We start from the raw sequence: 17,707 nt of genomic DNA, 5'->3' as shown, positions 1-17,707 counted from the left end.
AAGTGCCAAAGTACTCACGTTACTCAGTACGTACCCCTTCTCTACGCATTTGATCTTTCATTTGAGTACGTACCCACTTCACCCAGCTTCTCAATAGCGTTACACCTGGCTTCTAGCTTGGGCAGTGGCTCTTGTTATTTCAGTTATGCTGCTTCAAAATTCATCCACCTCCAGTTTTACCAAAAAATTTACCACTTAATTCTGTGGGGTTTTACTCTGTACACCGTTGCTACTGACATTTCAGATTCTCCAACACTGCACGCAGTTAGTTTGCCTGCAGAAATAAATTTCCTTTTAGTGTTAGAAAACATAACAGAAACCGAATCTCTGACACATTCAGAAGACTTCCTCCATCCGTGAGGAGTGGTCAGGGGAGACATAATCAGTGTGTTTGGATTATCTTTCTAGATGAAGCTTCTGGAGGAGGAGGGTGCATTATAATTCTCAGCATTAAGGGAAAAGGTTAGAATGAAGGGTGAGAGTTTTATTTAATTATGAGGATGTACATTGCTGCTGTTGATAGAAATTAATTTAAGACAATGATCTGCTCAACCAAACTCTGCGGAACTGTAGCTGGAATTTAGTCCACATTGGTGACGTCTGTGTAACGTGAACCACCGGGCAGGGTCTGAGACACTTACGTTCTGGTCAGGAGACTTAACATCCATGGGGCTGTTCAGAGCAAGAATAAGATTTTAAGATCTTTAACAAGATCTAAAGCCATTTCAGATTGTTGTTTCACTACAGGATATGACTTGGGTGGGTACTTTTGTTTTTACATCAGATTCATGCCAGATTTTAAATTTTTTTTTTTTCTCGAGATAGAACTGGGCCTTTGAACATTGAACATAAACTTATTTACTGTCACCATTGGATATTAATTGTGCTTTAACAGCCATTCTTACAATATATTTACATTCCAGCAACAATTCAGAAACGCTTGAAGAAAGAAAAGAAGGCAAAGAGAAAATTGCAGGAAGCTTTGGAATTTGAATCAAAGAGAAGAGAACAAGTGGAACAGGCGCTTAAACAGGCCACATCAGGTGACGGTCTCAGGATGTTAAATGGTAATGTCTTAGTTGGCCTTTCACAGTTAGCTTAAAAATGACGTTTAATTGAGTGGGGAAAAACAGTACAAAGCAAATTCCAGAATAAAAAATGACAATCCTCTCCTGAAATAATTAAAAATCTATTTCAGGCCATGTGCTCTGGGTCATGAATTAAAAAAATAAATAACTCTGCAACTAGAGAAACAGACAGAGCGGTTTACACAGACATGACAAGAAATGCTGAATATATTACCAGAGAAATCTGTTACAGTGCCAGCTAAGACAATGTGAAATTTGGTTCCTATAAGGTTCTCTGAACTCTTCTCTCCCAGCAGATTCATTTTTAGAACTGCTGAGCTTCATTTTAAAAGCCGTTTGGCTGAAGTTTGCTCAGCCTCAGGACCTATTAAGTTTGTTAAATATGTATCAGCTTTCAGAGCTGACTAGGTTTTGAATGCTTCCCAAATATTCTTGTGAAACAAAAGCAAATCAGTTAATCTCCTAAACAGGATGATTATGTTTTGGGTAGCAGGAGGATATGCCTCTCCTTCTTAAGATGGTTCTGGCCAAAGTTTAGAACTTTGGTTTGAATCTTTAAGACTGAACCTAGTTGAGTTTTAATTAAATTTCAGGTTCTGTAGCTACGGTTTAGTCTATGCGTCCCTATCCCGCACTCTGTGCAGAGGCCCATGAATCAGTTACGTTCAGTCTCTGCTGAGTTTGTATGTCCTGTAGCCTTTACGTTAACTTTGTGCTGCCTGCTTTGGGCACTGCTTGCAACCGAGCCATAATAACACAAGCAGACTGCAAAACCTGCCTGAACTCCTGAATGAAAATAACGAGTTTCGCTTGAGTTCTCAGTTGTGAGGGCTACCCAAACTGTTTTTTAAAGTTAGGGCAAGCCTGTCTACACGAGCTGCCATCGCAACACTCCGCAATGGACTGCGAGTTGTGATTTATCTAGAGCACCTAAGAGATACAAACTCTTTAAGCATGAGAGCAACATCTTTCAGAGGCATTCTCATCTCCTGGGTTTTATAGTCCAGCATATCACTGTAACCAGGAACTGCCTGGCTTTTCTGATGTACTGACAATGAACGGTGGTGATTCAGGCATGGATATATACAGCTTGCACTTCCACCGTGATAAGGGACAATGACCCAAGGGAGAATGGGTGGACACAGCCAGCAGAAACCTTTTCCACCGCCTCCACTGGATCAGAAAAATTCCCCGATTGGATCCCACAGACATAGCCAGCACCTTGGGATGAATGTCAGGAAAAACTAAAATCCTGATGTTCTGTAAGGTCATTCACCCAGATTCTGCCATCGCTGGTAAGCACCTGCCACTGGCACGACAGTTAAGAGAACTCAGCAGTTCTGGAAGCCACAAATTAAAGGGTACCAACATGCCAGCAATGTGATTAACAGATCTTTACATCTGCTATTGTGGGCCTGCCTGCTAACGTTTTGATTTGCAGGCGCACTCAGGTAGTCATATATATGTTAGTGCCTGCAAGAAGCTGATATTTACATGCTAATCTGATTGCACATGCAAATCAGGTAGCTCATTAGCATCTTAATCCACAATTTAATTGCAGGTACAATTTTACGACAACAAAATGTGAAGGGCTATTCTGAATATTTTTCATTTAACTCTGACGGTCTGTCTCATTTAACAGATGCTGTTATTAGTTACAGATGACTTTGTCATTTTATGTATATACAGCACGTATTCTAAAAGGTTTGAAAAGAAAGAACTTTTTTAGATTAATAGCTCAGTGCCCTGAACTTTTTCCTTCAAAACAGGAATCTGAATAAGGGAAACCCTATGTGATAGCAGTCGTGTAATTTTATAGGAAAAAGTTGTATATATTAAAGTATTATTTATTTGTTCATATATATGTATAGGGCTACATATGCGTACATCGCATATATTTATTTCACTTATGCATATATTACTAAGAGATTACTCATATTACTCTTCCATGTATGGACTACAGTTTAATGGTTGCCCTACTTTGACATAGAGTTCGGTCAGGCTGTGGGGTGACCAGCAAAATGTCGCCTTTGCGATGGATACTGACACTCCAACGGAAGTGATCTGAGAAAGCGACAGTACTTGAGAAAGTCCAGAACAGGCTCCTACACAGAAAAACTTCAAAACTGTATACACAGCTCCCTTTCAGGTGTGGTTTTTTCCTGCGGTAATTTCTAAGGGCTGTATTACAAGGGAAGCAGATGTTTCTCCAGGATTCGAGGTGCCGTGGATTCAAATCACATACCCTTCATGTTAATCCTTGTTGGCACAAGGTGGATAATGGCATCTGCTATCATAACACCCTGGGGTGTTCCAGCCCCGCCCCCGCCCTGAAAGACTGTGCATACAGAGGTATTATCAATATGAAATTAAGTAGTTCAGAAGTGCATATCATTATGAGACTCTTTCTCCACCTGGAAAAAAGCACAGTCCATTTTGGAAAGCTCTTCTCAGAAATATGGAAATGTTTCACATAATATCACATACATAATTTTGTTTTGGGTGATAACGCATGCTTACAGCATCCTGAGTCTTTTAAATGCAGTTTTCACGGTCCTTGTCTATAACATGCACTCATACAAACGCGTGCACGCACACACACGTTGACTGGCATTGGCTATGTTCTTTAATTCTGTACTTTGCAGGTATATGGCTAGGAGAGTCAATGTAGTTTAATATTATCACAGTTTAATTTCGACTTTTGTTTTTCATATGTCAGATGCCCTCATTCTCCAAGAGAATTTTACAGACATTAATATGTGTTGGTTATTATCTGATCGTCAGAAAAATGTGAAGCACATTAAAAATAATTCACTGTGAGACCAGTAATGTTTGCACATTTTGGAAACGATTTACTACTGAAAAACCCTGTGGAGACCAAATGTTTTATGCAAGACTGCGTAACTTGGAGATCACCCTAGTTTGCTAGAACTATTTTTCTAAAGATGCATGAGAGAAGGACAAAGGGCAATGCATTAATCTTCAGTGTCACCTCTTTCAGATGCTGGAATCCCAGATATGGAAATAGAACACAACGGAACCCAACATGACAGTGCAGCAATGCAAGGTGCAGTATGTGCCGTATCCCATCACAGGCGTGTTTGTCATAAGCCATATTAAAAATTAAATGAAATGCAGAATAGTTTTTGTCTCTGTTTTCCTGCTTTAAGATAAATGTAAATTACACAACTTCATTTTGTTTTCCTGTTCAATGTAGAAAACCTTTATAAGATCAGTACTTTACAGGATCAGAAATTAAATTTGTTTAAATTCAGGTGTGGGAAACTAATGTTTAGCTCTGATACACACGCTTAGTGCAAAAGTGATTTTACAAATTATTTATCTTTTTAAAATATTTTACTTCTGATCCTTACCTGCCTATCATGATCATAGGTGTTCTCAAAAAATACATAAACTGTAGGTTCATGTTATGAGCAATTATATATTTTCCTCACTGTTCAGTTACTGTTTGTAAATACAGAAAATTCGTGTATTGTCTGAGTGCTTCCCGACGAATGATAACTGCATTCTGGCTGTAGGTCTGTGAAGCAAGGCAGTTGTGTAATCATCATTTAGGGAGCCTGAGATACAGAGATCTTAAGGGTCTTTTCCATTACCGTTGGAAGCCTATTTGAGACACGCAGAAAATCTGTTGTCACCTGTAATAAAATTTGGTCTGAGCAATTTGAACATAGAAATTCTCTGACTTTGGAGAAAGTCCATTTTTGTAGTGTTGGTTTTCTATACCACCAACCTTTTTCTCCCTTCAGTCCTGTGCCGTATTCATTACGCACCGCTCAGTTCTGCGCTGGCTGTAGCAGCCTGCAGACAGCTGCCTCTTTCAATGTAACTGCTGCTGCTTAGAGCACTTCCACCCTTTCTACTGAATCATGTAATGGTAATGTGCAAAAAATAACGCGAGTTGAAGTAACTGAAGCCAGCCCCCTTCTGTGTAGACAGAAGACGGACTGCAGTACAGTTATAGATAGAAACAGAACTTCCAGCATTTCTCAACTGTTAAAGGCTTGACTTTGCATACCTCTGGTATGCATCTGTCATCCGTCTGTCATCTATACAGGAAAGCTTTCAAATGTTTTTACTGCTGTCTCTTTTTGTGATTTTAGGTTCATATGCTATGTATTATAAAGGAGGAGAATCACAGCTTTATTGTAATGCATATATATCCATATAACATATGTGTGTGTACACATATAAGTAGAGTTGTGCTCTAAATATTGCAATTGGAAAATTGTTACTGCCAGAAATAGTCAAAATATTGGATAAGCACTTGGGACACATGTATTTAAATTTAACAAGCAAAATATTCCTAACGTTTACGATCTATTTATGATACGTGCAGAGATGAGTGCTCAGTGCTCTTCCAAAAAGATTCTGAGAGTCCAAGGTGCATCTGGACAAAATCTAGTACAAAAAGAAAGTTGATGTCAAGTTTCAATTGAAGAAAAAAGTTACAGTTGGCTCAAATGTGTCTTCCCATCAAAAATGATTATAAATAACTTTGGGGGAAGTGATGCATAGCCAATTCCAACAACCATTTACTTACTAGAAGGAATTAAGACAACTTTCGTATACTTCCTGTAGTCTATTGGTATATAAGAAAACCTCGTGGTTTTGTGATTTTTATTTCAGGTTGGTTTGGTTTGTTTTTTTAAGAAATCTGATCCCAGCAACATCATTCTTTAGTTTTAACAGGCTTTGGATCATGAAGTTTTTGTTCAGGGTAAGAGCCTGAACACAGCGAGAACTGGATGTCCACTGTGTTCAGTATCTCTGAGCCTGGTGCCCTGTGTGGAAGCAGAACATGACTTGTGCAACAGGCGGTGTAAACCTGTCCTGTACTCTGCAATGGCAAAGCACCTCTTGTCTTCACCACAGTAACGACTGACAGCATAGGCTGACTTCTGTGACAGCTTCGTGCAGTGATTCTGTTCAAATGTAAAGGTGTGATGAGTTTAGCTAGTTTTTCACTAAGCACTCCCCAACTGATACAAAGGTTTTTGAAGAGCTCTCTACAGAGCTTCTTTAGATTTCAAAGTGGTTCTGTCCTGTAGCACCCACCACCTATTTCATTTTTATTTATGCTGATACTGTAATATCTTTTTATTCTCTTTTCCTTTGATTACCGTTTTTGTACTTGACAGCTACTATTGCACTTCCATCTTTAACAACTTGAGCACACTCCCTCATTGCCCCCTTGATTTGCTGCTTTTGCTTTTTGGGCCCTGGGAGGAGCAAGGGTCAAAACACATGTCCCTAATACAAAGTTGTTTCCAAGCTTCCAAAATCTCTCTCTATTGCACAGAAAAAGGCGTTAGCATCAATGCAGACCTTTCTTTTGCTGTTGTCAATAGCTCTGCTGGACAGAAATCTATCATTCGCACAGTGCCTCTCCTTTGAAATTCAATTAGTTTCACTGCCAGTAGCTCCTTAAGACGGTTTAAAGGAAAATTACAAAAATATTGCACAGCCACCTTTCACAGTGATTAAGTCATATCATATTTTATGCTCATTTCTTAAAATGATTTTATTAACACAAGCTGTTCATATACTGGGATTCTGATCTGCATTATAAATCTTTCCCATTTAGTTGGCTCATTTTCTCTATGCTTTGTATATTAATTGAACAGAAATTTTATGCAGATGAGACTTAGAACTTTTTTGAACTTCACAGTCTCATACTTCCATCCTCCGTATACCTGATCTTCTAGTCCAGCATAGCTTGTTCTGAGAGAAGCTTTTTAGCTGACAAAATAGAAAAGTAATAATTGCTGTGGTCGCGCAGCCCCCTGCATATCTGAGTGGTGCAGGAGAGGGTGCCGCATGCACACAGATACCTTCTGGTCTTGCTTCCGTAACTCGGTTGTGGGCCAGCACGATAGTGCATCAACCATTTTATCAGCCAATCTCCGTTTCACATAAAATAAACATACTGGGTGTCATTAAGTGCACCTTCAGATCAATGATTTTTGCAAATGACATTCAAGTACCATTCGAGTAGTGCATTTTTGCTGATAAAAGCAAATTAAATTAGCACAACTACAAGTGTGCTGATAAAAACTAAAACCGAACAGCAGCACCATTAGCTAACAAAGTAATATTTTCTCTTTACTGCTTTCTGCCATTTAGTTATTATCCTATTGGAAATCTAATTATAATCCTTTTACTCCCTAGTCAAACTTCACAGTTTTTGCAAGCTTAGCACTGACAAGTGATTTCATTACATTTGATTGCCTGCGCCCAGATTGACTTAACTTCACTCCGAGACCTAAAAGCCCTCTCAGTTTCTCAGATTCCCTGTTTGCACATTACAGCAACAGCTCCTTTAATTAATTAGCATGAACAGCAGTAACATGAACTGCTGAACAGAAAATAACATCATTTTATGATCGCAGGGAGACTTCTCCTTTTGCATGTTTATACCTTAGTTAACTTTTGTATTACTATATTTCATTGTTAGGGGATATTGGAACAATCAGCAAAGCAATGTTATCTTAAAATTTTAAAAAATAGATGTTACCATAATACTTGATGATAACAATTTACAAAAATAAAAGACTCTCAATTTCAAGAAGGAGGCAGCAGCAGAGGCAGACAGACTTTCCTGACGTGCAGACATGGTTCAGAGGAAACGTACCTGCAACAGGAGGGTGACCCAGGGCGGCTGCTGCTCCTGCTTTTGTTTGTGAAATAACCTGGCAGAGATTTAGCACAAAATCTCTCAGTAGCCATGACTAACTTTTTATTTTTATCTGTTTGCCAAAGATGAAGGACTGTTGAGGTTTAGAACATATTTTGGTTTTTCTTAATTAGAAAATTGGGCTATATTTTTTCAATATTCTGATATAACCAGTCAGTTTTCAAAGCCAGCCCATGGTAAAAAGGGCACAAGGGGGACAGAAAAGAGAGGGGTAGTGTTTTTGAGAAGTTTAACAACTTTGTTACTGTATCAAATGATACCTCCAAATGCTGCTATCCACTGAAACCAACCACGCTAAGGGATTTCAGAGCAGTCTACAATTGTCAGAGACAAATTCAACATCCTGTAAATGACAGTGCTATTGTCTTGGTCTTGCTTTCACTGAAAAAAATGTTCAAGCACTTACAATTTTACATTTAAAAAAAAAAAAAAAAGAGCAGAACCCTGTGATTAGAAACTCTTGAGATTAAACTAAGTAGAGGCCTTGTATTTTCCTTGTGAGTGAGTTCTTTGCTATCATCTTCTTCATTTGAGTCTTAGGGCTTTTCCTCTCCCTCCTGTCCAAGCTGCGCTCTGCCCTAGGGGGTGCTCTGAATTACTAAACCTCTAGCAGTTACCTTGTGCTGTGTCATATTGCAGTGCTTCTAGAAAAGCTCTTTCAAAGGTTGTATGCAATGACCAGACTGTCATACCTGTGCATACACTGGCCACGTGTGGCTGAAAGCTGTCTCATTAGCTGCTAACCAAGCAAAGGGCCCTCTTCAGTAACTAGCTATGAGATTGCTGTGCTGACTACATGGCTTGCCTGCTGGTGACACAAATGCAGGGCTTTAAAAAGTAACAGTATAGCTGATCTTAGTGTTATTTCTACTTTTGATACACAGTGCTTTTCTGAATCTCTCTCTGTAAGCTCATACACACACGCGTATGAGGGAGGAAGCTGCGATTTGTGATTTACTGGAAACCAAAGGTGAGGAAAGGTTTCCCCAGGAGACTGTCGAGTGTGCAGCTCCATACCTTTCTAGTCTTACAAAGGGCTAAAACATTTATTCAATAATTCAGTGTCGGTAGGCTTGAACGTTTCCTAAGCAGGAGCCACTGTGTTACCTTCCTGTCGACTCAAGCTGACAATGTCAATCCAGCATCCGCATAGTTTGTATTCAGTCAACATATTCTTGTCCTTGACTATTGTTAGTCATTAGAAATCTTATTTTCTGTACAAGTTCTTACATCTATTAACATGGATGTGGAAATACTGGAGAGAGTCGACTCAGTAGTCCTCAGCACAGAATCAGTGGGGAAGAAGCCCCAAACGCAGCGGCTCCGTGCCTGTGCAGCGCTGAAGGCGAGGGGCCGGGGTCCTGCCTGCCACAGGAGCGAGAGCCTGCAGGGAGGAGAGCTCGGGTACCGCTCCCCCGCAGGGAGGCTCGTCAGCGCAGCCAGCGTTAGACATCAGAGACTGCACATCTGCAGGGGTGGAAAAGAGGAGATATGAAAGAGCAAGAGATTAAAAAAAAGCAAGCCAAACTTCATTAGTACTGCTGCTCTCAGAAGCAGCATTTATTGTTCACGGTCTTCCGTGAGTCAAGAGGAAACCATGCCCTGCTCACAGTATGCTATTTTTTTCTCTTTCACTGCTCAGTTTGGAAAATATTTACAGGTAAGTGGAAGGGAAGAATTTTGGTGGACAACTAATAAACAGGCAAAGAAGTCAGTTTTACTCACTTTTGTCACATGTCTGAATGAGTAGCCCAAAAGCATGAGAACTGGTGGCAGGCCGGGTCTTGAGTTTTTGTGGTAGTGAAGGGATCCTTTGCTGCGTTTTTCCTGATTGCTGTGGTCATTACCCCACTGGCAGGGGCCTGGATGCAGCCTCCCTCCAGGCCAGGCAGCGCCCCTGTTTGCTAAGAGGTTTAGGGAAAGAAGGTGTTTCGAGGGATCTCATCCACAGTAGAAGCTAGTGCAAACTGTTCTCTGATTTTTCTTTTTCTTTCTGTAAGATAAGAGACTGATGCTGGCTAATTAGCCCCAGCTTTGTAAGTTAGATTTCTAGTTATGGCATTGCATTTTCCATGTGTCACTGCATCCCAAGCTCAGCTTGGCTCTGATCTAACTGAAATGCTGACTCTGTTTACGTAGCCTAGGAAGGGTGGTGAGACGAGCTCCTGTCCCGCACACCTGCGGTACCGTGTAAGACTCTGATTCACCCCCTCAAGTAGGAGTTGTGCTGCCCCCGTCCCTCCCGCCGCTCTTCTGTCCACAGAAACACAGCCACATCTCAGCTCAACCTTTATTTTAGAAGCTCTCCCAACTCTCCTTTATTTAAATTGGCAAAGTGGGATTTTCAGTTTATTATTTCATCTCTGCTACCCGTATTCTCTGCAACATGTAGTGATGGGTTTTATTTTTTTAAATTGCATGAATAATTTACAGTTACTGATACAACAAACAAATTTATCCTTGTTTCCTCATTATGTAGCAGATCCCAAATTTCCTTCCTCCAATGATTTTCTCTTTCAATTTCCAGCGTGCTAAAGTTACCTGCACAATCCCAACCTGTAGCTGTCTCGGTTAATGGCAGCCAGCCAGCTGCCGCGCGTTCCTCCCCTCGCTGGGCTGGATTTGCCCACCAGCATTACTGGGGCACATTTCTTTATGCAAGTTGTGAGAGTACACGTGGAAATTTTGTTTTAAAGTTATTGTATTATGGAAAAACAGCTGAATTACCAACTTAAAGATACTACAGACAGAGCCTCACAAAGGATTCAGAAAATTCAGAGCTGCTGAACAGGCTGAAAAAAAGAGAAAAAAAAGGAGAAAAAAATTGAATAAATATGCAGATTATAATTATTGTTCTTGTATTTGTTCTTTACACACACATTAAAACCTTGAAAGAAAAAGATGATATTGTTGCTGAAAGCGCAAGAGATGAATGTATACCCTGGACTAAGAACTCAGGGAAGACAACACCATCCTGAGGGAAAATTACAATTATTAACACAGGCTCTGAGAGTATCTGACGCTCTGGTTCACTGAGAAATTGTGAGATCTTTACTTGTCTTAGACATTGTGAAGGGGAAAAAAATCCTTTCTAAATGTCTTGCTTATTAAGCCGGTCATGCATTTCACTGCAGGCTGTAAAGCAGTATAACATGCACAGGGGGCTCATAAGCATATTTTAGTGTTAGGGAATATCATTTATACAGTTTTTATATTGTCAATATTACCCCTAGAGAAGGAGATTAGGCTTTAAACTACTGTAAATCTACGCTTTTGCTCACCTTTGTATAATTTCATTTTTTAATAGAATGAAGCCCACATAAATGAATATTTGATTAAGGGATAAACCTAATAAAAGAATACATTTACTGCACACAGATTTATTCAAATCTTTGCTATATAATACAGTAAAATGCTGTAAAATGGTATGTAGTTTGCAGTCAGCTACACCAAGGGGATGGTGAATATTCTTCAAAAAGATAAATTTGACAACATCGCATTGTCTTTCACATATAAGTGGTAGCACAGATGCTCCTAACACTTCAATGCCTCATAGGTGGTTGCTGTATGATGTTAATGTCATGGAGTTAAGTTTATTACACAGCAACAAAAAAGTATTTTAATTTCAGGAGAATAATTGAGAGCTTTATAAAAAAGGAAATATTTAACTATGCACTTTCTGTTTACTGATCAATAATATCTCCTGGGTGGCTGCACTGTGCTTGAGCATTGGCATTTACTTTCTCTCTTACAGGTATTCTAGAAATCTCCATTGGTCTTCCCTTGAGAAATAAAGGGAATAGGAAGGGAAAATTGAAACCTGTTTAAAAGTTTAAATAGTCAGTCCATCAGCCCATGATACCCTCAATAAGCACCTCCTACCTTAGTTTGAAAAATAATTTTAAAAATACAATAAAAATACCAAGAGTTAAAAAAAAAGAATAATATTACTGATCCCATTTTTGATAAATCAACTCTTTCCTTGAATGCACGTCCGGATTCCTCCCCTCCTCTTGCAGACAGAGTCCTTGTCGCCAAATGCAGCACCGTAAACGTGGGCACATGCGTCGCCTGTGTCTCGCTGTCTCTGTACAAATACCAAGCATCAACCATGTATCAGAAGATGCAGCTGATGCCCAGTGGCCATTTAGTGAGTTACGTGCCTAATTTCTGCTGACTTCATTATTGCATTATATGGACTAATTCCCCAAGCACATCTGTAAATTCCACTCCGTGTAGGTGGTGAGGCAAGACAATACCTGTGTGGGTCTGGCTGCCGAGCCCAGGCCCCCAGAAGGAGTAGACGCACAGGCGCTGGATGCCCAGCACATCTCATGCCTTGGCTGCTTCTCGGCAGCACGCGGAGCGGGGGTGGTACTGGCTGACAAGCAGGACTTCAGCCTTTCCGACGGCCTATAAAGACTATTCATGTGATTTTTTTTTTTGAGGGCAGCCAAACCTGCACATTCTGTCCATGGCTACCTTTTTTAGAAGTACAACTTTAATATAGGCTAGCTCACCTGCAGCCTGCAATGGGAACAAGTCACATGCAACTTCCTAATAATCAGAAGGAGAAAAAAGGAAAACAACCCCAAACACAAAACAAACCAGCCCCAGAGTGTTCAGTATTTGTATTTCTGGTTACACCCTCCCCAGGCTTTAATATTTGCCCCACGAAGTTTAAGACAATTTTAATAAGCCAAGGGCCTGAAACTAATTTTAGTCACTTCTTTGGAGGTTCCCATGCTCCCGAACATTCCTCCGGAGATGTTATGTCCCTGGCTCTTCCGATCTTTATTCTTGTTTACGTCGAAAATACATATTAAATCATCTCTGTTTGGAGAGTCTGAGCCTCCTTAAAACCATGAAACATTCAATTACTAATTAGCTGTTTCCTGTTCCTAATGAAGTGAACATGTCGGATTTGGATTAAAATTCAGCTACTGCTCTCCTCTGTTTATGGTTCCAGATGTTTTTGTTTTATCTAGGAGGTTACTTTGACAGCTACTGCTAAATGATAAATCACTCATATTATAGCTGAAATGCATTTTGAAATTGAAATGTGGCAAACTTTGAGATTGCTCCAAGGATCAGTGTCAGTTAGCAGGTCAATACTTGTTCTTTCCTTATGAGCGTTCAGTATTGGCATATGTAAAACAGTAATGGGATAGATGTCAACATTATACAAAATGCTTCTCAATATTATCATCTTGCTATCATCTTCAAGATCAGTACTTGCAGGTTTAGCCGGGCAGATTCATGATTCATTGTATAATGAACAAGAATATGGATTCTTGTTAGCTTTAGTTTCTGCAGGCATTTTAATATTTATTTTTTCTCTGGGCTTAATGTGAAAAATCATAGTTGATAGGTACTATAGCTAGGAATCTTTTTATGAAAAAAAAATGTCTTTCTACTCATTTCCTTAAATAAAGAAAAATATTTTTAAAATAAATATGGCAGTTTCTGAATGAAAGAACCATTTCCCAAAGAACAGATACTGATTTACTTCTATTCCATTTTTTTTAAGGCAATGCAATTTTGTTCTACCACACTGTTCCCAAGAAGGTTTTGTGCATGTACTAATGGTATGTTGTAGAGCTGATGCCACGCTACTCAGTGTATCTTACAGAAGCGTGCAATACAACACAGGCTGCTGTCTGAAAAAAAGAAGGAAAATGAGTGTTCAATTAAAAAGCAAATGTCATAAAGGAAGAAAATTCAAATAAAAATATTTATAGTCTCTACTCAGCAGCTGCTGGCTGGCGAGCACTGTTAGAAACAAGGCTGGTGGTGTTTCAGCCCAGCTGAGGTCCCACTCCGGTACCACGGGGGTCAGAGGCGGCCGGTGCACTGACCCGCTCATTTCTCTGTGCAGCCTCCACCTCCCCAGGGCTCTGCCGGGCTTCCTCATCGGTGCCGCACGTGATGGACAGTTTGTATCACTTGTAGGTCTGATAATTTGGTTTGAGGAAAAAAAAAATCCACAAACAAATAAGGAAACCCACCTGTTTCAATTAATTATAAAATGTGTAACTGTGTAATTGACTTTTTTCTTTTCTTTTTTTTTTTACCTCCAGAAAACAGAACATACATCAAACCTACTATTATGTACTGAAGGAAACACCCATTGCTGAAAAATGTATAATGATCACTATTTGAAGACTATATAGTTCATGAAAAACATCCCTTCCAACCTTTGATGCCTTCAGTACTGTGTGAAGAACAGGATTTGTAGCATGAAACTTGAAGGACGATTTCAAGCAATTTACTGTTGCTGCATCGAAAACTGCCGTATTGTCATTAAGAAATATTGAGACTTTTTACAAGCTTACCATACCAAACCAGGCCTGTTGCAACAGATCATTTTTAGGTCCCCGGAGATAGAAAGGAGTTTTAGTATTTTTAAGCACATACAGGAATTATTTCCCCTTCCCCCCAAAAAAAAGATTTTTTTTTTTTTTTCTAAGGAGGTAGCTATTACTGTATAGCAATGGCACAATGATTTTAAGCCACAAAGGTCCTCACTGGCTGTACATCACACCAGTCCAGTTTATCACTGAAACTGTTCAACATGGAGCTGTTTCGATTGTGTTTATAAATTAAGCTTTGTTTACTGAAGCAGATACTCAATATATATTACGTTTTAAAAAGAAATGTGTGTACATTTTTTAAAAGAATGATGTATAAATTGTCCTTTCATTAGATGACCAATTCAAAAGTGTGAGCTAAACCCTAATAGCTGACGTAATATGAGGATTATAATTGATGCTTTTTTTTATGCTCAGTTCAGCTTGGCTTTTGGTCTTTTAAGATGAAAAAAATGAATATGCAGTAGAGTGTTAGATAATGGAAACTTTTAAGTATGGTTTCTCTGTTGTACCATATTAAGTTAAAAGTACACATTCTTTGTTAAAAATGTTCTTGCTAAAAATACAGTATTAAAAATTTTTTTGTTTGACTTTGGAAATCTTTTAAGATTTTTTTTTTTGACTGTGAATTCCCATAGTTATTGTACTAATGCAAAATGATATTTTGCACTATTAAAATTACTTGAAGAAACGACACAATAAAGAGGGTGGGTTGGCATTAAACATTTTCCTAATTATTGTATGTTCCAAATTCTGAACTTTGCAGCCGAAACATTCCTGTCTCAAAATACTTGACCGAAAGCTGGTTTGAGTTAAGTGGAATTAAGTAATCACCTGTTTGCTCTTTACTTTCATTCATGGGTCAAAGGCACGATGCTTATTTACTTATAAACTCATGTTTATATACACGTTTATACACATGCCTTGAATTAAGTCACTGTCACTTAAAACCAAACCTTTAAATAGATCTATGGGGAACGTATTTCCTATGATTATGTGTACTACTATCTATATCTGTATGTCTAGCGTTCAATATTTCATTTACTTTTAGCACTAGTTGTTTTTTCTGGTTAACAGACTTTTGCTAACTTTCGAAGTGTAGCATCAAACTGCTACGTAATACAGCAAAAAAGAATCATCTGAGTTTTTGTTCCTAAAAGAAATCTTTTAGCTTAACCAGGTGTCAGCTCAAGAAAACATGCTGGTGATCAAACTAGTTATCAGAACAGTCTTTCAATGTACAAACATGGTTTTTTCTATATTTTTTTTATTGCAAGCATTCTAATAACTGCATCAATCACACTGGCATTGATTAAACAATAAAAAATTGAATGATAGGAAGAAACAGGAGCATTAGGAATTGTGAGTGCTCCCGTACTCTTGATAAAAGCTCATGTGCGAGTAAAACACTGCGGCACCTGAACTTAAATTCTACCTTTGACTATTTATTAATGTTAGTTGCTATTACATGAGGATTCTCTGATATGAGGGCTGCACCTTATATCTAAACCTTATTTTTAAAAAGGACTTGAAACAGTCCTTGGGGTACTGCAGCATTTCTGACTGATTGACCCAACTCTGGTGTTCCTCCTGCGAATTGCAGATTTTTGAAGAGAACTCTTTGATGCATTTTAGAAAGACTTAGAGTAACTAAATATTTCAGTCTTTGAAGTGGAAGCATTTCTGCATTTTTCTTTAGTCTCCATAAAGGCAATTTTAACTTTTGTTTTTCCATCAATGGCTGATCTACATTTCTTAGGGATGCATTGATATCGGGTTGATGACACATCATTGATTTCTAATTTGCCCTTCACAGAATAGTTTTAAATGTCAAAGCACTGGCAAATGAGATTTAGGAAACTGATAAACTTCAGACACTGAATCTGCCGTTAAGTCCTTACCAGGCAGCTCCTGATAAATATTGACAGACCAAGACACTGAGCTGTTCATGTTAGCTCAACCTAACCAGCACGCTCGTAACTAACACTTTCTGTTGGAGAAGCCTGTTAAAGCCAGAACAAGCAATGGGTTCAACAACAAGCCAATTATGATTGAATAGCCCATATAAAAGTGGGGATTTCAAATTTTTTAAATTTACTTCCTGTCATCTCCGCAGGAATATTCCAAATGACACTCTCCTGCATAGAGGTCTGGCGTAGTTGTTTGTGCTGTTTCTGCCTGCTGCAGCATGGCATGCGGGACGGTGACCGTGGAGCCAAGGAGCCACTTCCCAGCAGGGAGTCAGAGCAGGCAGCAGTCCCCCACCACAGCGCTGCCTGTCTGCCCACCCACCACACGGACTTTGGGGGGTGAGGTCTGACACAGCATGCGGCAGCGTACAAAGCCTCAGCGTAGACTTTGTCTGGTTCCAGGCACTGCAACTGAGCACACAAGGCAAGAAATTGAGGAAGTAGCTTTCATGTCATATCTCCTAAGTCTCTGTTGATCATGTCATTAAGAGGCAGAAGGAGATGGGATTGTTTACTCAGAGAAGACAAAACTAAGGGAAGAATTAATTGTCTTTCTATCTAAAAGTAAGCTATAAAGAGCAGCAAAGTAACCGTCCCTGTCCTCTGAGGTTCCGTGTGCAGTGAAGGTCAGTGTGCACTGCTTTCAGAAAGCTGCACAGCCCCATGATCTCGTTCCTGCCCGGTGGTCCAGCACAGCAAACACAGGTGATGTTGAGGTGGGGTTTTTTTTTAATTTCTCATGGACACAATTTCACATTCAGCTACAGTTCTCACCCTCCTTGTTCATCTTGTCTTTTAAACAGTGGAACAGTCTCAGGAGGAGAGTTTTGGAGAATCCGTACCCTCCAGCCTGAGGGTAGAGCAGGGCAGAAGGCAATTCAGAATTCACCGTGCTCCCCCTCAGTTGAGGCAGTGAGATGAACAGCCCCAGCTGGCTACAGTGCTGGTAGCCAAGAGGGACATGTTGGCTTTTGGGTTGGTTTTTTTCAAATGAAAATGCCTGAGAGGAGCAGGACTTCAGCTGTGCCAGTGTCCTCAGCACCTCCTAAAAGTGGCAGAGCAGAGGGACACTGAAAGCCCATTTTGATGCAGTGTATGGGCTGCAGGAAGCTCAGCTGGGGATGGGCGTTTGCAGGCTGGGGGGGCACAGCCGAGGTTGGGGTGCAGCACCCACAGCCCCTCTCCATCTGGTCTCTGATAGCTCCAGTTCCCTACAAAGTATCTCCTTGTTTGTAAATTGCCTTTGAAATGGCATTATGCCAATAAAGTTGGTGTTAGCTGGACACAAGGTGATCTTGGCTAAATGCAGGCAGGTTAATGGACAATGTATTTCAGCAATTTTTATGAATCTTGTGTCTGCTATCATAATAAACTCTAACAAAATCAATAGTGACCAATCTCAATTTAAAATCTGGATCTATAGTAATACACAGCGAGAACACTCTCCTTTAGAAATGCATGGCTGTGCATTAAAAGCTGAATGCTAGTTTAAGTAATTGCTATCTACAAGTAAGTGGCCCATTAATATATTTATTTACAGAATATCTTTGGTAATGTGAC

The 17,707-nt window shown here is 39.6% G+C and overlaps 1 protein-coding gene across 4 annotated transcripts in view; it reads left to right on the top strand.

Moving 5' to 3' along the window:
- Positions 1-14,767, top strand: part of DACH2 (dachshund family transcription factor 2) — a 303,362-nt gene extending 288,595 nt beyond the window's left edge. The window contains exons 10-12 of one of the 4 annotated variants that reach the window (XM_074601979.1): positions 924-1,043; positions 4,090-4,155; positions 13,887-14,767. In XM_074601979.1, the coding sequence (XP_074458080.1) occupies positions 924-1,043; positions 4,090-4,155; positions 13,887-13,924 (224 nt within the window). In that variant the 3' untranslated portion in view covers positions 13,925-14,767. Of the gene's footprint in view, positions 1-923; positions 1,068-4,089; positions 5,004-13,886 lie in introns of those variants that run through there. The other 3 variants (XM_074601977.1, XM_074601978.1, XM_074601976.1) reach the window with 3 other exon arrangements.
- Positions 14,768-17,707: the final 2,940 nt, after the last annotated feature.

The sequence above is a fragment of the Larus michahellis genome, chromosome 9 (genome assembly GCF_964199755.1).
Source record: "Larus michahellis chromosome 9, bLarMic1.1, whole genome shotgun sequence".
NCBI classification, from domain to species: domain Eukaryota; kingdom Metazoa; phylum Chordata; class Aves; order Charadriiformes; family Laridae; genus Larus; species Larus michahellis.
The sequence above is the reverse complement of the archived record's forward strand: the minus strand, read 5'-3'. Positions and strand labels throughout refer to the sequence as shown.